The sequence below is a fragment of the Pelodiscus sinensis genome, chromosome 28 (assembly GCF_049634645.1).
Source record: "Pelodiscus sinensis isolate JC-2024 chromosome 28, ASM4963464v1, whole genome shotgun sequence".
NCBI classification, from domain to species: Eukaryota; Metazoa; Chordata; order Testudines; family Trionychidae; genus Pelodiscus; species Pelodiscus sinensis.
The window spans coordinates 14,862,455-14,887,836 of record NC_134738.1 but is presented as its reverse complement, the minus strand read 5'-3'; the positions used below and the strand labels follow the sequence as shown (position 1 = coordinate 14,887,836).

Here is a 25,382-nt window from a genome sequence, read left to right as displayed (position 1 = left end):
CTATGCAGAGCTCGGGGGCAGGGGGGAACCTTCCTGTCCCCGCGAGAATCCCTGCAATGGGGCCACGACGTAAAGGAGCAACGGGCCGTCCTGTGGAGACGAACAGAAATAGAATAGAGCTGCCGTGGTACGACCCACTCACCCGACGAGCCGGAGAGGCCTGGTGACTCCTGCCAGACGATCCTCCCTGCCCCACAAGCAGCCCCACTGGCCTCTGGCCACGTGTTTCTGTGACCCACCTTCCCCACAAAGGCTGATCAGCATCGAGCCCGGTACGTCATGGGCAGGTTGGGAAGGCTAGCGTGTATAGTTTGTGTGGATTGTGTGTGTGTGTGGGGGGGGGGTTGTGTGTGTGTATACGTGTGTGGGTTGTGTGTGTGTAATATGCGTGATTTTGTGTGGGTTGTGTGTGTGGGTTTTGTGTGTGTGTGTGTATACACGTGTGGGTTTTGAGTGGGGTGTATGTGTGTGGGAGAGGTTGTGTGTGGGGGGGAGTTGTGTGCGTGTGTTTTGTGGGGGTTGTGTGTGTGTGTATATGTGTGTGTGGGTTTTGTGTAGGTTGAGTGTATGGGAGGGTTGTGTGTGTAAGTTTTGTGTGGGTTGGGTGTGAGGGTTTTGTGTGGGTTGGGTGTATAGGGGGGTTTTGTGGGGGGGGTTGTGTGTGTGTGTTTTCTCCCCCCTCTTCCCCACCTCACTCCAGCAGAATCTGCAGCTATGAGACTAACCAGCTGGCCGAGTAAAGTGGTTTGCAAAGTCTGACGGTCTTTAATCTCTGTGACAAGGCTGACGGGGCCGGGCACTACATAGCTCAGCCGTCAGGGGAAAGGAGCCGGAGGGCTGGGGAAGGGAATCGCATTGCACCAGCGGCCTTTGTGGGAGGGATTCCTGTGGGGAACGCGCTGGGCTGCCCACGTGTGCGGGCCAACGCCTGCTGCATGGCCCGCGGGGAGGGAGGCCACCCGGGGGGGCTGACAAGCGTAGACTGCGTGGGTTTTCCTTAGAGACAGACTCACTGCCCTGCTGGAGTTTGGAGATCTCCATCTGGAATGGGCCAACCCACTACTCCAGAGCAAAGCAACTCTGGGAGCAGCGGTCCCTCTAATTTTTCCCATGTACAGAATAAATTTTGTTATGCGCACCGAGGCATGTGCAGATGTGCACCACCCATAGAAACACAGGCTGCCGGCTGGGGGCGCGCTGCTAATCCACTGGGTGGCATTTGACTCTCTCCTGGGCCTTTGCTGGGTGCCTTGAGATGCTCCCATGATGACATTCCCCAGAGATGCAGTACCAGGGGGAAACCTGTCTCCCTGCAGGGCTGTGCCTACCCTCTGGCATTGGGGCCCCCCCAACATGGGGCAGCCCTCACTCTCTATGACATCCCACAGCTGCTGCTGGAAAGTCCCCCCTCTGGAAACTAAAGGGACAGGAGGCCCCCTGGATCAGGGCTTGGCCCAATCCTTTGTAGGGGTGTTGCCCTGCTGTGCCCGGACTGTCTTTGTCCTTCCTTCGGTCTCCCTTCCCGATGATGTGATGTGCCTCCCCGTCCCATAGCAAGCGGCCACCCCTGCTCCGGCCCTGCCCCAGGCGCACGAACCTCGCTGGGAAACGCTCGCGTGGATGCGTGAGCCGGACTCCCTGGGGATCCGCAGCGGCATCGCAAGGAGGCGGGACGGAGGCTTGGCCGCCTCCCCTGGCAGCGTGGAAGCTCCGGGCCGAAGCTGTCCCGAGGATGACGAACAGGCCCTGGACGCAGATCAGAGGCAAGCCAGGACTAGCCGCTCTGCCTCTCGGCACGTCGCCCGAGAGAGGAAGCGTTTCCTGGGACAGGCAGGGGAAGGACTCCCCCGCGGCGTGCTCAGAGCCAGCTGGCAGGTGGTGCAGGGCCCATGCGGGCACCAGCCTAGCCTATGGATTGGTCACATCTGCAGAGCCTCTGCACGGGAGATGGGGACCATGCGCTGGCGGGGAAAGGCCGGAGCAAACCCCCCCAATGAGCCGGATGCAGGGCCGTAAGAGGCCCTACACAGCCCTACAGAACTGGCACCCCTGTGCCCGATGCAGCCCGGGGCGGGGGATGGTTTTTTAGAGCTGTGGTTTTATCACCGGCAGCCCCGCGCTAGGGAAATAGTTTTACAGCAGATTTGAAACGCGGGCCCTGTCGACTCGCACAGTCAATTCAGACACGGGCAGGAGGGACCTGGGTTGGCAAAGGGCTGTTCAGCGGCTTCACTCCCACCGGAACGGCTCCTTCCCAGGCTCCGCGTCTGCTCGCGGCTCTGCCAGGCGGTGCCACTTGCACGTGAACTAGCCCCTCTCGGAGGAAGCAGAGCCCCAGAGCAGGGATGGGAAGAGGCGGCTGGGTGGGCACTAAGACCCAGCGGTGCCCCAAATTTTCAGGTGCCCTGCACAGCTGCATATTCTGCATGTGGGTGAGGACGGCCAGACTGGAATCCAGCGCTCTGCAGTACAGCCGACCCCGGACATGCCAAACCTTGCCTTGGGCCTAAAAAAAGGCAGAAGATTTGTTTTTTTTTAAAATCCCACCCCATTTTTGAAGCCCCAATGAAATATGTGTTGGCTCTTCCTGTTTGCCTTCTGGATTGTGAGCGTTATGGTGACTCCGGAGCCACGTTTTCAAGCTTTACTTGACAACTCCAAGGGCTAGAAACTTTGCCATGAGACGCAGGCTGGGGCATGATGAAAAAGGCCCTGGCTTGAGGCTCCCATGCAACTGTAAGAGCTGGTGACACTGGACAGGTTGATGCTAATGTGCTAATGTCCTGATTATAGTGCAGGTTTGTCCCCCCACCCCCCGCGTTAGCGCCCGCCTCATGGGGGCATGAAAGGCACGATCCTGAAAGCTGCTGACAACCTGCTTTCCCCACCCAAGTCACTGGGAGGGTTGCCAGGTGTCTGGTTTTTGCCCAGTATTCGGGTCCCCTGTCCGGTAAAAAAAAAAGAAAATACCGGACATGTCCGGTGTTGCCTGTTTCCCGCAGACGGACGCCTGACGGGGACAGTTTTCCCCTGCTGCGTCTGGCGGGGGCGTGGGAGTGAGGAGCACGGGGCTATTTAAAGGCGCAGCGCCTTTTTTTTTTCTTAACAACTTTGGTCTCTCCCCCCTTTTTTTTTTGCTCAACCAAGTTTGCCATGTTCGGGATTGAAAGCATCCGGCAAGCCTACTTGCTTGGAATTGTGGCTGCACAGCACCAGACAGGATCTGGCCTTGGGACTTTCCTGTTTCAAAGCTCAGCCCAATGAAATGAGGCTGAGTCAGAAATACAGACTCAGAGCTGCCCAGAGACGCCTCCCCGCTGAAAGATGGTGAGGAACAGAAGCGACGAGAGCAAGAGAGAGAGGCAGGCGGCAAGACAGAGGGTGCAGGAGGAGAGAGAGAGGCAGGCGCAGGGCGGAGCTGCGCTCTGTGGGCTAAGAACGGCGAGCCGGAACCGTTCTCTTGATGAAGTTATTTTGTTTGGCTCTGAAGGAAATAACGAAACCCCCAGACCTACCTAAAAGGAGCCGGAGGGGCAGGGGGAGGGAAGAAACCCAGCCTGTCTCCCAGATTTATGGAGCTGCAGTAGCGGAGTCAGTGAGAGAGACCTAACCAGCCGCTTCGGGTTCTGCCAGAGCCCACGGAGAAATTCTTTACTTATTGAATCACATTTATCATCTCCAAACGCATATGCAGGCCTGTGTTTCTGAATCTATAAACATCTGTAACCAGCGCGGCTCGGCTCGGCCCCTTTCAGCAGGAATTTATATTTAACTTTTTCCATCTGCGGGGCCTGTCGCTTTCGTGCCGTTTCCGGGCACACAAGGGGGGCGTTGTGCATCGGGGGGGCTGCCGCATGGTTTGGCCGGTTGGAAGAGGGCCGGCTGCTGGCACCGGGAGAGAAATCCACTCAGCAGAGCCAGGACTCATTAATCACTCGCACTGCTCAACTGCCAGCTCCTTTCAAGATCTTTCAAGACGTGTTTTCACCCAAAATAGAGTTGAAAACGCGCCGGGCCGTACTTTCAGAGGCTCATCAATCTGGCCATTATGCGGCGTGTCAGGCGGCTCTGACGGACAAGCCCGCTCTGTTCGAAGGGCCCTGACTCCCACAACCTGTCATATCACAGGCCTGATCAAATCAGACAGCTTCATTTGTACCTACAGAATAGATAAAAGGGCTGTTCATTGAAACAAATGGTGGGTCGGGGCAGGTGGGGGGAGCCGGCGTAGGGAGGCAGCGCTGGGGAGTGAACAGTGATTGACAGGGGAGGCCAGGCTCAGCTGATCCGTGCGGGACAGTCGTCGGCAAGGGATAACGGAACAAGATGGCCACCGCCTCCATGCTCTCCAGCTGGGCTGGCTCCTGTCTTAGACACAGGTTGAACCTCTCTGGCTTGGCACCCTGGGGACCCGAGCAGTGTTCCCTGGAAGCCAGGCGCTTGGGCGGCCGCCCACGAGAAACTCAACTGCCACCCAGCTGATTAGCAGAGCGCCCACAGCCTCCTACAGCCGGCAGCCTGTGTTTCCGTGGGTGGTACACGTCTGCATAGGCCTCAGGGCACAGGACAAAATTTATTCCACACATGGGTGGAAAAAATTAGAGGGAACATTGGACCTGACCGGTGCCGAGGCAGAGAATTTGCTGGACCACGGGAGGTCGATATTGTTTAGCAGCATGACCGACACGGCCTGGGCTCTTAGAAGACACTGAGGGGTAAATTCGAGCTAAAGAACAGCACAGAACACTGAGAGCCAGGACTTTAAACAAACTTTAAGGGACTGCGGGAAACTTGGCCACCCCCATGATAAATGGACACCCGGCTCATTGCCATTGTGCCGGACCACGGAGGTTGCTAGACCAGAGCGTGCCGGACTAGAGAGGTCCAACCTGTACTAAAATGGTTCAGGGTTCGGGGAGGCAGCGGCTGATATGTCACCCTGCAGGGGCATGCATGGCCAGTGGCTGGGTGGCCATCACAACATGGCCTGGCTAGCAGGGTGTGGCTAATGCCTATATAAAAGAAAGAAAAATAAATAAATATATAAGCCCACTCAGCTCTAATTCTAACATATTTGGACATCTTGTGACAAGTCACTTTGTTACTAACTCTGTGGAGGGAGAGAGACTGCCAGGACTCTTGGAGTCTAGCTCAGCTCCGGAAGGGGAGTGGGGCCTAGTGGTTACAGCAGGGGGGCAGATACATTTGGTTTCTATGTAAGACCAGAACAGCTACACTGGGTCAGACCTATGGTCGCTCTAGCCGGGTATCCTGCCTTCCCACAGTGGCAAATGCCAGCGGCTGCAGAAGGCATCAACAGACGAGGCACACATCAAATGATCCATCCCCATCGCCCACGCCCGGCTTCTGGCAAACAGAGGCCAGTGACACCAGCCTTGCCCATTCTGGCCTTCCTCCTTGAACTTACTTATTTCTTATTCAACCTGTGGAACTCCCTGCCAGGGGATGGCAGAAAGGCCCGATTTGTAACAAGGTTCCAGTAAGAAACAATTGGTTTTGCTTGTTTTAAATCTGCGGCCTACCCATGTAATTGGGCCAGCTTCTTGTGATATGTGAATGAAGGACTACATAACATTTCCTCATTCTATTTTCCCACGCCATTCACGGTTTTCTAGACCTCTAACACATCCCCCCACCCTCTGGTCATTTTGTTTCCAAGTGGCAAAGTCTCTATCTTGTTAATCTCTCCTCATGCGGAAGCTGCTCCTTACCCCCAATCATTTCTGTTGCCCTCTCAGCACCTTTTCCAAATCCGATAGAGCTTTTTTTTAGCTGGGGTGACCAGATCTGCATAGAGTATTCAAGATGTGGGCGGAGCATGACTTTCTATAGAGCAACTTGCTATTTTCTGTCGTATCTGTTCCTTTCCGAATGATTCCCAAAATTCTGCTAGTTTTTTTTAATTTTTAGCCTCCACTGCACACTGAGCGGGTGTTTCAGGGAACTAGCCACAATGATTCCCAGATCTCTTCCTTGAGTGGGAACAGCTATTTTAGACCCCAGCATTGTTGTATGAATAGCTGGGATTATATTTTGCCATGGGCATGACTTTGCATTTCTCAACACTGAATTGCAGCTGCCCTTGTGTTGCCCAGTCACCCAGTGTTGTGAGATCCCTTTGCCACGCTTTGCAGTCAGCTTTGGCTTTCTCCATGTTGAGTAATTGTGGTGTCTGCACATTTTGCCACCTCACTGTCTCGCCCTTTTTCAAGACCATTGATCAGTTTCACAGTCCTGGTCCAAATGCAGATCTCAACAGCACATCAATCATTCCCACTCCCCCCCTATTTTTTAAGTGGAGCCCCTGGCAGTGTTTTCATGATGATCTAAGGATCCTTCAATTACCTGAATGAGCAGGCTTTTGCTATTCTTAATCACCTGCCTCTGTCTTTTTAGAACAAACTCCCTGTCCCAGGGCAAAGCTGGGGGCAGCTCAAACTCTATTTCAGTTAACAGCTGCCTCTGGAGCCAGGGCCTGCAGCTTTAAGCAAACCCCAAGTATGAAATCCAGGGGTTGAAACTTGCACCCTGCTCCATGGTGCCCTGTGGCAAATAAATAGCTGGATTCACCCACCCTCCCTCAACAACCTACCCGCTACTATCAGAAAGTGTGCTCCCTCTCCCCTCCCCAAATGAAAAGAAGAGGCTGCAGGTGCTTTAGGGAATGAGACCAAGCAAGCAGGAGGTGCAGCCCCCAAAAAGAGCCAAGAATTTTCCTCTTACAAAACTAAAAACTACAAAGGCTCCAATCCCCACTCAGCATAGCCTGCCAGCTTCCTGCCCCAGCCTGCCTGCAGAAAGCCGGCCTTATACCTACACGGGGGTCCCAGCAGGCGTTGCTTCTTTAAAGCTCCAGCGTTGCAATCAAAATGGGAGGCCCTGGCTCTTGTAGGGCAGGTGTGAAATCTCCCTCGCAGCGGACAAGGCCAACAGCAGAGACCATCTGACTCCAATTCACAACTGGCCCAGTTCTGGGCACCACAGCTCAGCAAAGAGGTGGAGAAATTGGAGAGGGTCCGGAGAAGAGCAACACAAATGATGGAAGGTCAAGAGAACATGAGCTATGGGGGAAGCCTGAAAGACTTGGGCTTGTTTAGTTTGGAAAGGAGAAGACTGAGAGAGGACATGAAAGTGGCTTTCAAATATCTAAAAGGGTGTCACAAGGAGAAGGGAGACAAATTGTTCTCCTTGGCCTCTGAGGATAGAACAAGCAGCAATGGGCTTAAACTGCAGCCAGGGAGGTTTAGGTTGGCCATTGGGAGTGGACAGCAATGGGTTAACCTGTCACTGCGGGACATTTATCAGTTATTGATTTATACCCTAAGAACAGCACGTTCCTGACACTCCTGTTTTTCCACCTGTGCTGTGTCTGCAACCTCCAAAGGAACAACAGGCCAAGCCCCTCAATGGTGTCAAACAGCGCAGCTCCACTGAAGTCACTGGGCGAGATCCCCCGGGGGTGTAAACCAACCAGGCAGCACGGCCTAGTGGTACAGCACTGGACTGGGATATGGTCTCCTCTCTGCTTACTGGCCTGGTGGGTGACACTGGCCGAATGGCCTCAGTTGCCCTTTCCGTGCAATGGGGGTAATGGGGCGGCCTTCCTTTGCAAAGCGCAGGGAGATCAGCTGGCGCGAATCAGCCGCCAAGGGGCCTAATTTGCGGCTGGCGTAAATGGGCATCACTTGCCTGGCGTCCGGGCCACCCTGCGGATGGACCCTTGCCAAGTACCTGCCCAATAAATCTCTTTTAAGAAAGGACGCACTTTCAGCCCGGACGAAATCTTTCTTACGTGCACCAGGCTTTCCGCAGCGCCGTCGGCCCTCTTCGTCCGCGCCCCCGGGCCGGTCCCTCTCCAGCCGCACGGGCCTTTCTTTGCCCCCAAATGACAGACTCGGCTAGGACACAGGTACGTATCCCTCCCCCGGCCCGGCAAACACCTGGGAACTGCTTTACCAGAGCCGACGCCCGGTCCATTTCGCCCAGCGTCCTGCCGCTGCCGGTGGCTGGTGTTCGGTGGAAGAAGCGCCCATGGGCCGTATCAGCGCTGCGGTGGGCGCGGGTGGGGATTTACTCACGCAGCTGATCCGCTCATGGCCCGGAGCAGGCGGGGGAATGCCCCTGTCTCAGCGAATGTACAACGACACGGCTCTTGGCCATAAATCGATGGAACCCTTCGTCTCACCCACGGCGGGTGTGGCGTTGCCAGGCATGTGCTCCGCCCCTCGGCAAACCACAGGCCTAATCCCCTTTGCCATGACCCCTGCAGCGCCGGTCCAGGGTATCGCCAGTTGCACGCACCCACGGATGGGGGAACAGCCTTGGGGGGCCTGATCCGTGACTGTCCTTTAAGCAAGAGAATTGACCTGTTGGCCGTTACAATCCCCTCCCCCGTTTCTTTGCCCCACTCCGGGCTCCCTGGGGTTGTTCCTCTTTCCCTGCTCTGCGCCCTGTAACCAGGGGTCCTGGGAGTGAACTCCTGGAGCCTCCCAACCTTCTATCACCCGCTCCAGCGGCGCCCGGCCAAGGACCCGCAGGCCCAAGAACGGAATTTGTACCCTGCTGCAAAAAACGAAATGTGAATCGCAGATGTGAAGCGGGTAGCCGCTGACGTGTGGTGGTCGCTGCAGAAAGGAGCCACGGCGACCCGCCTCCATCTCCGCGGACCCCCGGGAGATAAAGCAGCTGGTCGCCCCTGGGCAGCGCTCGCCGGATGACGACGTGGCTGCTTTTCCGGGTCCCTCTGGCGTCCGGGACATTAGCCCCGCGCTGCGTGAAAAGGGAGCGGACTGACCGAGAGCCTGGTGGCCCCCTGGCGCTGACACCCTTGCATCCGAGGGGCTGCCTCCCTTTGCCCACGTCCACGCCTCACTACGCGGCCCGGCCTTGCCCCCGCTCTAGCTTGAAGCGGGACCCGTGAGTCCAGCAGCCGACGGGCAGCACGTGGGCAGGACTCCGCTGGCCTGTGAGGCAGCAGGGTGCCGGGCACAGCAGAGAGCCAGGGCAGGCGACGGTCTCGCCGCGCCCGTTATGCCGGCAGGAGCATGTTGAACGGTCCCTGGAGACCGACCGCCCCTCCCCTCTCCTAGGTTAGCACTGGGGGCTGGGCCGGCCCTGTCCCACTCCTGGGGATAAACGCTGGACTTTCTTCTCCAGGGCTGAGGGAAGCGTCTCTCCGGGGATAAGAGGGTGCCTGCTCTTCCCCCGTTCGCCTCTGCCCGGCGTGCCCGTGCGACCTGCCCTTGGTGCGCGCGTGGGAGGGGTCTCTAGCGTTGTGCCTCTCTGCCCTGGGACGTGCTGTGTGTGGTTGCAGGCACACGCTGCTGCCCCAGCTGAAAGCCCCAGGGAGCCGCACGTGGAGGAGAGAAAACCTGCCTCCCGCGCCCATTCCCCTATCGATGAGGGGCCAGAGCCTGCTGCGGCCAGCCGGCCCACCCTCCGTGCCAGCGGGGGCATCCGTAAGGTGCGCGCCGCGCAGGAACGGCTCCGTGCGTGCGTCCGAGTCGCGCCTGCTCCAGCCCCAGGTAAAACGAGGCCTTTGTCCGCATCGGGTTGGAGGCAGAGGCCGGGCCAAAGCCGCGCACCGGGGTCCCCCCTCCCCACAATAAAACCTCGCCCGCTCTCTGTTGAAACAGCCCCCAGTTGCGGCACGTCCTGCCTCTTTCCACACACACGCTGTGGCCCCAGCAACGGCTGCAATAAATCACCAGGGAAAGAGAGCCTGCCAGTTAGCCTAAACAAGTGCATTTGCAAGGCTGGCTAACCCTCATTAATCACCCTGACAGTCCTAAAAACACATTTCCCCTTTAATGACTGTATTTGGATAATCAGGGCTTTTTCCTCTCCCGTCGGAGTTTGAGTAACGGACAGCTGGTGTTATTACAGCCTTTCATGGGAGAGCAGGGTCACCGGAGAGTCAACCGCTGGAGGTCTCCGGCAATTCAGGGCGAGCTGGAAAAGTTGTTGCTCTGCAATAATGAAGAGAGGGGCTTGCGGCCAACACGGAGCCAAACACACACTGGCCAGTGTGCTCGCCCCCACCTGTGTTAGCCGAGCAACAACGCCCCCCGCCACCTGGGTTCAAAAGGCTCATTCTTGGTTTGCCGGTTGCCTTCCGTTGCTTTTTGCTTTCGGGAGACGCCGGGGCCCCGGCCCCCTTTTCGGCGTAAATGAGGCTCGCACCTTGCTGCCCCGCACATTACGAAAATGGCAAGTCAACCCCCCGCGGGTCTCCAGGAGGCAGCACGTCAGCCGAGGCGCGGAGCCAGGCGCCGTGCAGGAAAGACGAGATGGAATCAACTCACACGGGAGCTGCGGCGTGCGGGGTGGGAGGCAGAATCGGGAATAACGGGCATCCCCGAGCTCTTGGGAGAAGACGGACGGCGCTGGAACCCGGGCGCGCGGTAGACGGGCCGCTAGCGGGTGACACAACCGTTTCCCAGCAGAGGAAGTGGCAGAGCGCGGCCTGGCGCAGGAGGACACGGTACAGGGCTGACACGTTCTGGGCGGATGCTACAGCCTTAAGGAAGCAGCTGGCACCGGGATGGTTCAAACCAAGGAATTTAGCAGGGAATCCTTGGGTAGGGACGTATCAGAACTGGGCCCCGCGGTGTCGGTCAGGGGAGCCCCCGGGCTCTCGGTCAGTCCGCTCCCTTTTCGCACGGTGCGGGGCCTTGTGGCCCGGTCGCCAGAGGAACCGGGAAAAGCAGCAACGTCACTGCCGAGGCCTCGTCCCTCCGACAAGTCCTGCCCAGCGGCGACCTGCTGCTTCATCGCCCAGGGGGTCCGCGGAGAGGAAGGCGGATGCCAAAGGCCTCGCTGGGACCCTGCCAATCTGGACAGCATGACAGCTGCTATGCACGGGCCACGTGTGCGCAGCTGTGGATGCGGGTACAAAGTTGGTATCCACGCCGGGCTCTGGCCATCTGGCCACACTCCCACCGGTCCATGAACCTGGGAACTGACTCCTACAGGCCTTTCTCCCGGACACATCGTTCAAGCTCCCCCCCCCCCCCCCACTGATTTCCATAAGGCAATGCACTGGCTTCGAGCTAGGTGCTGGCCAATGTCTCTTGCTGAATCAGGCCCCCCCTCAGGTCAGGTTGGCCTGCTGGGACGACTCCTGCCAGCTGGGCTAGGCGTGAGATCACTGGGCTTTGCGCCTCTCTCACTGCCCTCTTCCGTCCTGCCGTGAGCTGGTGCCAGAATGGGGATGTTGCCGGCGTCTACAGACCCCTCGCTCTTGACTCAAGCGCCCCAGGGAACAGCCCGTGATGGCGCCAGGCCTGGATTACGAAGCCCCGTCTCTCTTGGGGCTCCTTGCAAGCACCCCCAGGGTCCCCGCAGATGGGCACAGAAAGGGTGTAGCAAGCTCAGGGCTCATTGGGAGGGAGGGGCATGTGGTCAGACTTCGCCGCCCCCGCCGCCCCATGCCTTTGCTTGCCGGATGCTTTCAACAAAAATCCTGAACATGGCAAACTTGGTTGAGGGAGGAAAAAAAAGGTCGCTCTGCCGTTAAGTGGCTCCTCACTTCCCTGTCCTTGCCAGATGCCCCCAAAATTATCCCCGCCGGGCTTCTGTCCGAGGGAAACAGGAAATACCGGACAGTTCACATGTCCAGTATTTTCTGGGGTTTTTACCAGACAGGGGAGCCAAATACCAAACAGTTTGGGTGAAAACCAAATGCCTGGCAACCCTACCCATGCCGTGCTGAGCGGGTGGAGCAAACGCTATGGCAAAGCCCCATGGTCCTCCCTCCCATCCTTGCCGGAGCCCCCTTGCTCCCAGGGAGAGTCCCGGACACGCACAGCTCCCTGATGCTTGAACAGGGGCACGCCAATCGGAGAAATCCTCAGCCACGCGGCTCACCCTGCACAGCCCCCGTCAGGGTCCACTGGATCCAGGAAAAACCCACTCGGGCCGGCTGAGCACAGGAGAGTGCACAGTGGCCAGCAGAGAGGCCTTGGTCCTGCGGATGCCTTGCCGCTAAAGGAGCCGTGCTGGTACGTCCAGTGCGGCACACGCACAGTGGAGAGACACAGGCAGAGACAGACAGACCCGTCTCTTCTGAGATGCCCGGCACCCCCTGGAACTGACCAATTCGAAATCAAAACTCAGCTAACGCACTCGCCCTCTTCCGCCCTGGACAGATGTTCACAGCAGCCAGGGAGGTTGAGGTTGGGCATTCAGGAAAACTTCCTGTCCGGGCGGTGAAACACTGGAATCAATCACCCAGGGAGGTTGTAGAATCTCCACCCCTGGAGAGATTTCGGAGCAGGTTGGACAGACGCCTGCCAGGGATGAGCTAGACGGAGCTTGGTCCTGCCACGAGGGCAGGGAACTGGACTCAATGACCTCTCGAGGTCCCTTCCCATCCTAGGATTCTGTTTCTCCAACTGCAGCATGAGAGGCCAAACAATACCGGGGGGAATGAATATCCCTGCTCAGCCCTCGTGCCTCTCCCCCCCCAGACCTGCGGCTCCCTCCCCAGCCTTCTGGGCCCGTGCGGATCTCCCCTTCATCCCCAGGGACTGGGGGTCTCTAGGCCATCAGACCGGGGCAGAACCCGGCTCCACCAGCAGGCAAGTGATACACCTGTAGGCAGGGCTCCAGGTGAGGCCAGGCGGGTGGAAGGGGAAACGGGAGCAGAAGGACAGGGAAGAGAAGCCGCCCCTCCCGTTAATCTGTTCCCATCCTAGTTCCCTGAAATGCAGCTGCAGGCGGAAGTCCTGTGGAGGAAGGACCGTGGGGACGGGGCCAGGCTAGGAAGGCCCCCCCCCTGCAGCCTGGCTGCATGCGCCTGGCTCCCACGTTGCACGGGCCTGCAGGGTTGAGTCCTGACTGGGGGCGCTGTGCCCTGGCCAGTTCTTCCTCTCCCCCAGGCAGCTCCTTGCCCCTTCAGCACAGCCTCCGCCAGACAGGGGAAGCCCCCGGGACTGTAGTTACTCCACTGTCCCCCGCCCCAAATTCTCGTAAGCACTTTGAGAAAGTCCTGCAGTGAGGCAGGGCCGGGTGTGTCTGGGGCTTCCAGGCGCTCAAAGGTCCCTCATGTCCCCGAACAGCCTGGAGGTGATGGTGTTGCCCTGCAGCTCGACAAGTCACCCCTGTGTGCTCACCCCACCCCGCCTGCAGCCCACTGGGGATTTTTTCAAAGATGGCAATTGGCGAGAGTCCTGGTGGAAGCATGTCAATTTCAGCGGGCGGAACACTCCGAAACCTAAGCACAGGGCCCCAGACACATGCATTACAGCGTAATTAACTAACACTAATTCCACCATTCCCCCCCACGCAAGAGGAGTAAGCTCCTCCGAGGGAGCGCACTGCATTCCGCCCCGGGAAAGAGACGCGTTCGCTGCAGCAAGGTAGCTCTGTCTACGGAGATCCCGCCACTGCTCAAAACCCTGAGATCAGCTAAGAAACAGGGCTCCTCTCCCTGGAAGGGCAGAACATCGCCCCCCTCCCCCCACCAGTGTTCCAAAGACAGCGGCACGTGGTTCTGCGGGTGGTGCACATTTGCACGTGCAGCAGTGCACAGAACAACATTTATTCCACACACGGGCGGGGAAAAACATTAGAGGGAACATTGCCCCCCACCCCATGAAGAGGGGGCAGTGGTTGGAGCTGCCTCCCCATCCCGGCTGACCAGCCAGGGCAAAGCAATTCACCTTGTACCTTCCCTTCCAAAACAATGCGGGTTTCCATTTTGCAAACTGCTGCAAGCTGTGTTGGCTGCAGCACGCTCAGTGCACGGAGGAGACAGGCGCAGCTGGGCTCCTGGTACTGTTCTCTGTCAGGCGGACTGCGGCTGGGAGGGATATGGATTTCAGACTCATTTATCAAGCTTGTTCCCATTCCTCTGCCTGCCCGGTGCAAAGGCAAGAGGAAGAGAAACTCCACTCTCTGCAGCCCCCCCTTGCCTTGGGCGAGTCGCTGAGCTAGGGACGGAGGCTGGATGCCGGGTATGTCGCTTTTCCAGCCACCTCTAAATCCCGCATTGTGGCTACAGTTACAGAAATTGAGGCGCTAGAGAAACTCGGAGCCTGGGCTCTTTGTACAGCTCCCCCCCCCCCCCAGGAGTCTGGCCCTTCCCCGTATCACGAGCCAAACCTCCAGGCACGCACAGCCATAGCTACGAATGAGGAGGCAAGGTACCAGGCTCCCTTTTGGCACCGTTAGCTCCATGCGGCCAACGGTTCCAGATCCCATTCGGTAACGGGAGCGTTGCCACCCTTCTGCTCTAGGAATTGTTCTGGGAAAAGTTACAAAGTCCCGTGAGTCCAAGGGAAGAGGGACCCGTCTGGGGGATTTACACGTTCACCCCCCCCCCCATGCCCCGGCCCCACATCTGCAAAGGGAATGGCTACCTCAGAGGCACACTGAAGACCCAACAAGGCGCGCTGGACAGGGCCATAACAGTTGTGCTCAGTAGCGGCTGGGGTCCAGCCTGCCCCATGTCCGGCTCAGCGGCACAAACAGGCCAGACCAGGCCAGGCAGCAGCTGATGCATTTGCTCTTTTCCAGGCGCATCCTGGCTGTGGAATGGGAGGAAGGAAATAGGGCAGAGGGGGGAAGAGAAATACATTCGCTGCTGGGCTTCTCTCGGCCACTAGGTGGTGCTGTCCGCCTTCCATCTGCAGCCTCAGTCTCCTCACCCCATCCTCAAAACCCCTCCACCAGCTGCTTCTGCAGCTCTCAGTTACACTCGCTTGCCCTTCAGATTTTGGATAAAAACGCCCCCCCCCCCCGTTCCGGGGACGCACAGCAGCCACCCTGAGGAGTGACCTTGCCAACAACAGGAGGGGGCTTTTCAAATGATCTGCCACTGGCTCACGCCGCGGGAGGCGCACCAGGCTGTACGGAGGGGGAGGCAAAGGGCGGATGCAAGAGAGAACACACCACGGGCTGAATATAACCAAGTATTCATTTATTAACAAAATAAGACTTACCAAGATGGAGCTCTATTCACCCCAAGCCAGCCGCAGCCTCCCCTGCTGCGTTAGACGGGGGGCGGGCCCTTCAGGGGTCATTCCTGTAGGTCAAGAAGAGCTGGGGTTTGGGGAGGGGGGGTTTTTGGTATGTCGACTGGGCCTGGAGGAATCAGAGCAAGGTGGAGTTGGTGCTGGATTCATTGACCCAGTTTGGACCAGGCCGGGCAGCTTCTCCGGGCTATTTCTGGCGGTCCTGAAGGGTCTCGTCCTCCCACCCCCTCAGCGAGTCCCGGACACCACATTCATAATCCACGTCTTTGCATTCTGAGCAGGTGCCCCGGGGCGGGCCGGTGAGCCAAAGTAAGTCATCCACAATGGCACCCAGCCATGACCCCTTCCCCTGGGACGGGGGTGACTCCGTGGGAGCAGGGGAGTCCAGAGACCAGGCTGACGGGTGCCCCCGAGAGTTACGTCTGTACGGCACCCACTGGTGCTGGAAGACAAGGCGGATGTTCGGAGCACGGGAGAGCAGGACTGGAGTCGGGAGCCAGGATACCGGAGCGGATGGAGGACCACCGGGCGGAATCCAGATAGCACGTCCTACGTCCTTTTCCAAAGTACAGCAAGAAGCAGGGAGCAGCCGCCCACTGTCCGGCTCAGGAGAGGGTGCGATGGCTTCTGGCAGCCCCTGGGGGCCACGTTTTGGGATGAAGATAGCTCGAGGGGGGGAGGCGCAATGCCCCCAACGGTCTCCCAGCTGCCCTTCCTGCCCCCCTACCACTGCTGTTGCCCCTTCCCCAAAATACATTACAAAAAAATATTACATCTCGGTTAACTGTACAACCAAAGAGAAACGGAATTTCAAAATGATAAAGGTGGGAGGGGGAAATTAATGTGTTAGGAGTCATGCAAGAACATCCCAGAAAGGGGAGCGGAACAAAATCAAACAGATGTGTCAAAAGAAGAGCCAAGAGAGGAGAGAGAAAGGAAAAGAAAAGCCCCACACCTGCAAAGGATATTTTTTTTTTTTAGACACAGACTTTTTGCATACCATTGATTCATTGGTGTATTAATGCACTTATATTCCCAGCTTGAAGCGAACATACAGTCAATAAATACACAGTCCCAGGGAGGGAAGGCGCGGGAGGGAGGGCGAGACGCCGGGGGGGCTCGAGTTACTGATATCCAAGCGCAGACGCTGATGTGAGTCTTTGGCCGTACAGCGCATATGGAGAGTAGTAAGGTCCCGCTGCTGGCAAGGAGTGCACCGGGAGGGTGCCGGCTGTGGGCAAGTGGCTCTTGCCATATGGGTGGTACCTGTTGAGTCCCAAAGTGTGTGGGTTCCTCAAAGACAGGGACCCGGGCAGAGCGCTGGGGCTCCCGGGGGCGGTGGGCGGGAGGTGGAGGTGGCAGGAGGCCGCAGAGCCAAGCCCCGAGGTCGGGTATCCCGCCAAGAGTTTCTCTGCCCCGGGCAGGGCCGTGTGGGTCCGTAGGTGGGTGAGCAGTTCCTCCGAGGTGGCAAACCTCTTGTCGCAGGGGCCGCTGGCTGACACCCAGTTGCATATGTGGGGCAGGGGGTCGTTCTGGAGCATGAAGCCGTAGGTGTAGAGGGGGTGGCCGGGCAGGCTGGGGGTGGCGCTGGAGGACAGGGTGGTGTGCACGGAGTGCAGGGGGTGCGTGGGGTACACCAGGGGGTATCCGCTTTTCAGGCTGCCAGGGTCGTGCACGCAGCTGGAGCAGTTGCTGGTGCCCAGGGGCGAGGCGCTGTGGTAGCTCAGGCAATAGGGGTCCCGGCATAATCCCTGCATGAAGGAGGGCGGGGAGGCCCCGGTGAGAGGGCTGGAACTTGGCGGTTTCCCGGGCAGGCCCAAAGTCCCCGGCAGCTGGCTGCTCACCAGGCCGGGCTTGGTAGGATCCAAGGCCGGCACGAACTGGGAGGGGTACCCGGCGTACGCCCCCACGATGGAGCCGTGGTAGCCGATGCTGGAGGGGGGCAGGGGGAAGACGGAGTGTCCCGGCTTGTAGGGGGACACCGGGGCCACGTGGCCGGCGGGCGCCAGGGCCGGCGGCTCCGATTTGCGCCCGGAGGCGGCCTCGCCGTGCGCCCCGGCCTCTGCGCTCCCCGCGCCCCGGCTCAAGCCGCTGCCCCCGGGTCCCGGCGCCGCTTCGGGACTGGCCTTGGCCGCCGCCTCGGGCTCCTTCTTGTCCTCCGGGCCCTTGCAGTCGCCGTGCTGCGGGGAGCAGCCCCGGGAGCCGCCCGGGGAGGCGGCGGCGGCCGCATGCGGCGGGAAGGGCGGGCAGGCGGCGCTGGGCACCCGGAACCCTGCCTTGTCCGCGCCGGGGCCCGCGCACGCCGGGCCGGGCTCCTTGCGGGGCTCCCCGCCGCCCTTGGAGTAGGGCTTGAAGCTGGACTTGTCCTCGGCCGGCGAGTCGCCCCCGGCGCCCAGCGGCTTGAGGGCGGCGGCGGAGCGGGCGCCCGGCTCCTTGTCCGCGGGCAGCCCGGGGGCGGTCACGGCGTTCAGCTTGGAGGCCGGCGGCGGGTCGGGCTTGCCGATCTGCGAGCAGGTCTGCGCCAGCAGCGCTAGCGGGCTCTTCTTGGCGTCCAGCTGCGGGGAGAGGCAGAGCGGTGAGCCGGGTGGGGACAGAGACCCGCCGGCCAGGGGAGAGCCTGCGGGGTGAGCAGCCGCCCCCTCACGGCCGGGGTGGGAAGCGGAGCCCTGGGGTCTCTCCCCCCCCCCCCCGGCGGATCCCCAGCACGGGCTGTCTCCTTTGGACCCCCGCCGCCCCTCCGCGCTTCGGCACCCGGAGAGCTGGCGGCTAAGCGGGCCCCGGTGCCGGCTGAGTCGCTCGGACTCCTGAAGCTTTCCCAGGCTGCCCGACCCCGGGAGACCAGACGGGCGCAGGACGGGGCGACCCACCCCAGCGAGCCCCGAGCTTCCTAGCGCCAAGAAAGGGACGCCCAGGAGGGGGACTCGGTGCCATGCCCCGCTGCGCGTAAAGGCGCATCGCACTTCGGGGAGGCGCTGTGCGCCCTGCCCCCGGCCAGCTCTCGGGGCCCGGCCAGCTCGCCCCAAGAGACGGGGGAAGGCTGGAGGAGCGGCTCCGGGCCGGGGCAGGAGGCTCCGATTAGCGGGGACCCGGCCGGACTGACCTCGATGGGGCTGACGGGCGCGGAGGAGAGCGGCTGCAGGTATTCCGGGTGCAGGAGGTGGCCGGTGTGGGCGCTGAGCATCTTCAGGACCCTGATGGGGAGCCGGCTCGCCTGGCGCAGGGGGTCCGCCGGGGGCAGGTGCGCGAGCGCCGGGCTCGCCGCTGCTGGGGTCGGGGCGCTCTCCCCGCCGCTGCTCTGCGCTGTCCTTGGGTTAGATCCAGCGGGCGAACCGCTCATTTGGAGGAGGCTGCGGGGGGAGAGAGCCGGGCGGGGCGGGGCGGGGTCGGGGGGAAGGGGGGGAGGGAGGGAGGCGAGCTCCGGGGGGCTGCGGGGCGAGCTCCGCGGGGCTGCCGAGAGCAGCAGGGCGGTGGCGGCGGCAGCACCGGCCCCGGGAAGACAAAAACCTTCCCCTTCCCCAAGCCGCCCGTCAAATAGCCCCGATCCGCAGCCCCGCTCCAAGGGACCAACCCTGCCCACCAATCCGGGACCTGCCAGGGACCCCGGGGCGGGACCAGGCGCCGTGGGGGGAGCTAAGCTGGGTGGGAGGGGAGACGCTTAAAGGGCCCGGGCAGCCCTCCTGCCTCCAGCCCCGCTTTGCCCGGTAGGAGGGAGGAGACAGCCCCCCCCGCTCCGAAAAGCGCATCCCACCCCAGCAAGGGAAGGGGTGGGGGCGGGGCACTGCTTTGTGGCTGAGGGAGGGGCCGTCCCATGCCTGGCAGAGGGCAAAAGGGGCAGCTCCTTGAAACATACAGGGCAGGTGGCCGCAGCCGGGCACCCGGGACAGCGCCAGCTTCTGGGGGGGTTAGTCTGCAACTGTAAAACCAAGGAGAAGGCTTGTGGCACCGTAGGGACAAGCCCATGTAGGGAGAGTGTCATGAGCTACTGGGCACAGGCCGCATCCTTACACGAGCTTGCCCTGAGTGAGCTAGGGGAGCTGTGGCCACCCCCTAGCTGGGCTGCTTCTCTGGCCTGCCACCCACGCTTGCTTGCTTGCTTTCCAGGTGCCAGCTTTTCCAGTTGCCCCGATCGCCTCCCCATTCCAAACGCACGCCCCAATTCGAGGTATTGGCTCTCTCGTGCCGAGCGGCACCGTCTTGCATGGGAGTTTACGTTTCATAATATGGGTGCAATAAAAGTCTGCCATCAGCTGCCTTTAACGTGTACTTAATAATCATCCACTTGGGCGGTTCTAGAGCTCTTTGGGTTTGCAGCCTGCTGAATAAACACTGGCTAATTAGTTACATTTATGTAATCATTGCATGTGCCACAAGCAGAGGTGCTTGCCTTGAATGGATGGCCCCATGAACCAGGGCATACTAAGGGTCCAATCCTGCCAACAGGCACACATGGACTTAAAACTTTACTGTCCCTGAATACTCCCGTTGAAATCAGCAGAAATCTCAGGAGCAGTAAACTAAAGCACTTGTTAATCTGTAGCGCTGAGGCCTTACCCAGTCCGGCAAAGTTTTATGCGGGTGCTTAATGCATAAATACTCGCATACATCAAGTTATGCACACACATAAATGTTTATAGGGTTGGTATTTAGCCTCCAGACCTGTGTGAGAGTTTGTACCAAGCCTGTGTACAACAGAACTCTGGGATAGAGGTAAAAAGGACTGTGGGCTTATGGGAGAAAACCAAGGGGCAATTTAGGGGCGGTGGGAGGGTGAACGTCAAGAGGCCTGCCTTGGTCAACAGAACAAAAATGAGATTTCTTTGGAATATTAATTGGATACCACATTCCAATTATCTATCTAATTTTTTTTTTTTTTTTGGCAGCCAACAGAATTTGTTTTCCATTTGCTTAGCCAATGAAATAATCCGCAAAGCCACTAAAGTCCGTGTGTTGTAACACAAAGGAAGAATTAAGAAGAAAGAGGAGTCAGAGGAAGTGGGTTTTGCCCAGAAAAGCTTTCGGCCTATTAAATCTGTTAGTTTCTAAGGTGCCACAGGACTCCTTGTTGTTGTTTCTAAACCTTTTAGAATTTGTGAACTCCTAAAAAATGTCAAATGAAGGTGCAGACCCTAGTGGAAATCTTGAACCATCTGAAGACCCTCGGGGTCTGCGGACCACAGGTTGAAAACCACTGACTTAGTACCTTTTGGGTGATGTCATTGCTGCAGTATTAAAATCAGGTTTATCTGGAACAAATTACCTATTGAAAACAGTAACCTTGCCTCTCTAGTTGGCAGAGTATATCACTAACATATTTATAACTCTGAATGTTTGACATTTCCATGTTTTCTTTCATGTACCTCTGGCTGAAGGCATATAATTTGCCAAAAGTACATTGCATGGCAATTGTTTGCTGCATAGTTGTGGATAATGGAAATGAACAATCTTTCAGCAGTGTGTTTCTTAACTGTGTATGCACTTTATTGGCCAGGGAATTCACTGTTGGGAACTGGAGTTCTACAGTACAGCGCAGTTACATTTTTGCATTTGCAGAATGTTTTTCAAATTCCAGCTACCTGGGGGGAAAAAAAGAGAAAAAGAGAGCAAGAGAGAGAGGGACGTATAATTAATCATATTAGGTCCTGGCAGATGCTTTATGTTACAACAATGTTGCTATTATTAAGTTCATACGGCCACCCATTACAAAGTCTGTGTGCTCAGTGTTCTGGGAAAAAAAAGCTTTGTTGGATTTCCCCCAGCGGAGTGAAGGCATCTCTGTGTTACATGCCTCACTTCAAGGACCACTTTCCCAACCACAATCAATCACGCTGTTTGTCAGACCTGTCAATTCCGCCTCATTGTGAGACTTTTTTTTTTCCAAAGCTGACCACAAGATTGATTCAATCGGAACAACAAAAATGTAAAAGCAGAGGTCTGCCTTTCCCAAGGAGCCATTCAAGTAAGGAGGAAATAAAAAAACCCTTTCCTCAAAGTAATTCAAGTTGTATGCCAACAACAACGCCGCGTTTACACCCACGTCCCACCTTGTTTTACTTTAGTTTGTTATGCGGGCTGGGATTTAGCAGCCATTACAACTGGTACTTGTAAGAACCTTTCTCCAAACAAACAAAGATAAAGTTAGGGAGCAGACAGCAGAGAGACCGTATCTTGAGGACCGTATATGATGAATCCAGAAATACTGTGAGGCTGGTCCCACTTCAACATTACCTGGGTACAGTTGAAGTCAATGGAGTTAAGCCTTTGTAAAATTAGACCAAAAAAGGGTGAATCAGTTCCCCCGATATTTTTTTATATGCCGCACACAAGGTTTCCCCTTATATATATATTTTTAAATCCCAACCAGCTAAGTTATTAGAGAAAATAAATTTCCCTCTTTCCAAAGCGAGGGTGTAATATATAGATTGCATTTGAATTTTTAATGATAACAAAGATGCGGCATCCTGACACTTGCATTGTACTAACTGGTTTCAGGGGCTATTTTTCTTTCAAAATGTTCTAAGCCAGAGACCGAAGGCCGAGAAATAGCGTGTGGCAGTTATCAGCACATTGAAAACAACATTGCCAGATCCAACAGGTGTCTGCAGGAACAGCCCGTCACCAGAAGATCATCACAGATCAAGGTGAATCCTGTTGAGCATTCTGGTGTGATGGGGAGTTGCCTAGAGGCATTTAAGTCCAGACCTGACCAAGCCCTGGCTGGGATGATTGAGTTGGGATTGGTCCTGCTTTGGGCAGGAATCATAGAACCATAGAACCATAGAGCTGGAAGAGACCTCAGAAGGTCATCAAGTCCAGCTCCCTGCCCTAGGCAGGACCAATCCCAACTAAATCCACCCAGCCAGGGCTTTGTCGAGCCATCTCTAGGGATGGAGACTCCACTACTTCCCTAGGGAACCCATCCCAGTGCTTCCCCACTCTCCTAGTGAAATAATTTTTCCTAATATCCAACCTGGACCTCTCCCACCGCAACTTGAGACCATTGCTCCTTGTTCTGCCATGTGTCACTACTGAGAACAGCCTCTCTCCAGCCTTTTTGGAACCTCCCTTCAGGAAGTCGAAGGCTGCTATCAAATCCCCCCTCCCTCTTCTCTTCTGCAGACTAAACAGACCCAACTCCCTCAGCCTCTCCTCGTAGGTCATATGCTCCAGCCCCCTAATCATTTTGGTCGCCCTCCGCTGGACCCTCTCCAATGTGTCCACATCCTTTTTGTAGTGGGGGGCCCAGAACTGGACACAATCCTCCAGATGTGGCCTCACCAGAGCCGAATAAAGGGGAATAATCACTTCCCTGGATCTGCAGGCAATGCTCCTCTTAATGCAACCTAATATGCCATTAGCCTTCTTGGCTACAAGGGCGCCCTGTTGACTCATCTCCAGCTTCTCATCCACTGTAACCCCCAGGTCCTTTTCTGCAGAACTGCTACTTAGCCGGTTGGTCCCCAGCCTGTATCAATGCTTGGGATTCTTCCGTCCCAAGGGCAGGACTCTGCACTTGTCCTTGTTGAACCTCATCAGATTTCTTGATTATAATCTTGGTTTCTAATCCTACCTGGGTGCTATTTTCCCTATGCAGAGCCAGAAAGAGGGGGGTGCAGCTGAATACGACGTTGTTTCCTATTCATTTCAGCTCTGTAATAAGACACCTTGTGCTATAAAAATGCTTTCAAGAAGTGTATCTGCTGTATAGTTGAGTTTATCTGTCAGTCTGTCTGTTCGAGAACTCCTAAATGGTAAGAGCTAGGACCACCAAATTGGGTAGGCCGCTTCCTCTTAGCATGACTTAAAGCAAGGGAAGGATTTGGTTGGTCCAGGACAATGGGATGTGCCTGGAATGGGATTGCTTCTTCTCAAACAGAAAAGAATCACCAGGCAGGAGAAAGGGGCTGGCTGGGGCATGCCCCTCCCCCATGCAGGACTGCCCCAGCCCTGAGCCTCCCAACCCCCAGGCAGGGAAACTTGATGCTCTCCCCCCGCACCCGGATTTGTACGGGAACATGGCTGGCTGTTCCTCTTGGTCAGGGAGCGAGGGGAAAGTGCACAGTGTGCGGCATTCCTCACTCCGGCTGGGGAGCACAGGGGACAGATGAGCTGTGCACTTTGTTCTCTCTCCCTGAAAGAAAGCAGCCTTGGTATAACTCTGGCGGGGGGGGGGGGGGGGGGGGGGGCGGGGAAACAGGGGGGGGCTTTGCCCTCTACACTCTCTCTCTCTTTCTCCTCCTCACCCCACAACTCTGACTCCTCCATCCCCCCACATTCCCAGCCCCCTACCCTGAGCCCTTCCTTAAGGACATGAATAACACTGGGTCAATGTGCTAGTCTTTCATATTTTTAAAGCACACATGACAACACTTGCCAAGACAAAAAAAAAAAAAAAAAAAAAAAATCACACCCGGCGTTAAAGAAAGAGAATCAGTGTTTTGAATAACAATAAAACAAACAAGCAAAACCCAAACAAATCGTGCTTGGGAACGTAGGGCGAGCTTTTCAAAAGTGATTTTGATAATGATTTGTGGCTGCCCAAACTGAGATGCCTTTTTCAAACTGGCCATCCAAAAATGAAGGCACCTAAGACCTCTGGAAAACGTAGGCCCTAAATAATGATGGGGTTGTTAATAGTTTAAATAAGGTGTCACACCCAGGAAATAGGTTCCACTAAATATTGTTCTATGAGGAATTGTTATTAGCACAGTCCTCAGTTCTGAGAAACTTGTGGAACTCCTTGCCAGAGGATGTGGTGAAGGCTAGAACTTTAACAGGGTTCAAAAGAGAGCTAGATAGATTCATGGAGGTTAGGTCCAGCAATGGCTATTAGCCAGGATGGGTAGGAATGGTGTCCCTAGCCTCTGTTTCTCTGGAAGTAGCTGACAGGGGAGGATCACATGGAGATTACTTGTGATCCCTCCCTCTGGGACATCTGTTATTGGCCTCTGTCGGCAGACAGGACACTGGGCTAGATGGACTTTTGGTCTGACCCAGCCTGGCCGTTCTGATGTTCTTAAACTTGGCCCAGAGTGCTGAATACGAGGGACGTGCCTAGTTTCTCAGAAGGACAGATATGGACCTACTTGTGTGTCAAGTGAAGAATGCGCACAAGTATCTGCAAGGCCGGGGCATTAATTCATATTAACCAAAGTGTTCCCCTCTTCTTTGCAAAGCTACAACCCCCACACATTCTAATAGCCACAACAGGTAATAATATCACCCTGTGCAGCTATTTCTATATTTACAAACTGCAAAGTATGGATGTCAAACAGGGGATTTTGTTTTCCTCCTATGTTTAAGATCTTTCAGCAACTTGCAATTACGCTTTGGCAGGGCTTCCTCGTTAAACACAGAGATTAGGGTGTTCATCACTCCGTGTACTTGTTTCCGGCCTTGGCCCAGCAGTTAAAAACACTATAAAAATGTGTTTTTGAAAGGAAAGCGAAACAATCCTTGGAGGGGGGAGGGATCAGGTGCTAAAAGCAAAGCAGAGTCGGAAGTGAGTGATGTATGGGGACTATTGGAAAACTCCCTGAATATCAGACCTGACTGCAAAGGTACCAACCCAGGAAGCATATTATTTCTGCTGGACAGGACAGTGATCCTGACGATGTCACTGCTCCTGCTGTAGCAATAATAAAGAGCTGAACTAGTTTCTTACTTTCTTAAAAATATTCACGTATCTACCTGCTTTTGGAGCCCATAAGGCGGCATCTCAGTCACTCTTCAGTTACGAGATTACAGAGTTTTCAAAGTGGACGGTTTTGTTCTGTGTCCGCCCTGGTTGCTCAACGAAGAGCCCCTGACTTGGACCACGTACTCCTCTGGGGCTGACACGCCATGCTGCCCGGGGCCTTGAGGCTTGGCTCTCCCGCAGCCTGGTGTTCTGCTAGCTCACGACGTGAGCGTTTTTCTCTGCAACCGAGGGGTGGAGTTGTAGAAAGTGAAAAAGTTTGTGAAACAGCAAATCCCAGATTGGGAAGCAGGGGTCAAGGTATTTGAATGTCCGGACTTGCCCCCATAGGAAATGGCTGTGGTACAGGGGTAGCGTGTATTTAACGATCTAGAGTGACACTGATCCAGCTCCTCACAGAGAGACCAGGATTCCCACCAGAGGCCCTTTTTCTAGTGTAGTGTCACTTGGGAGGCTGTGGACGCTAAACTGGAGAAATCCACTGTCCTTGCTGAATACGGGAGTTGGCGCGGGAGCGGTCCTGCTACCTCTCGGTCAGTTTACATTCACGCCTGACAGTCACATCGAACCTCCCCAGCCCAGAGCGGTGAGAAGGACGGCTGGGCAAAAGAGAAGAAATGTGCAGGAGGCTGCAAAGGAAGGGGAGGGATACCCATCGAGTGGAGATACAGCATGGCTGCCACCAAATG

At 56.7% G+C, this 25,382-nt stretch overlaps 1 protein-coding gene and 1 long non-coding RNA gene across 2 annotated transcripts; one reads left to right on the top strand and one right to left on the bottom strand.

The window, feature by feature from the left end:
* Positions 1-14,923: 14,923 nt before the first annotated feature.
* On the bottom strand, positions 14,924-18,570 carry ZNF703 (zinc finger protein 703). Its single transcript, XM_075910693.1, has 2 exons — positions 18,100-18,570; positions 14,924-17,554 (listed from the first exon to the last, which is right to left on the bottom strand). The coding sequence occupies exons 1-2, from the start codon at positions 18,334-18,336 to the stop codon at positions 16,124-16,126; spliced, it is 1,668 nt and encodes a 555-aa protein (XP_075766808.1). The 5' UTR covers positions 18,337-18,570; the 3' UTR covers positions 14,924-16,123.
* LOC142820925 (uncharacterized) lies at positions 17,722-22,960 on the top strand. The gene is made up of 3 exons (XR_012897944.1): positions 17,722-18,138; positions 19,101-19,161; positions 19,880-22,960. It is a non-coding gene; the product is annotated as an uncharacterized LOC142820925 (long non-coding RNA).
* Positions 22,961-25,382: the final 2,422 nt, after the last annotated feature.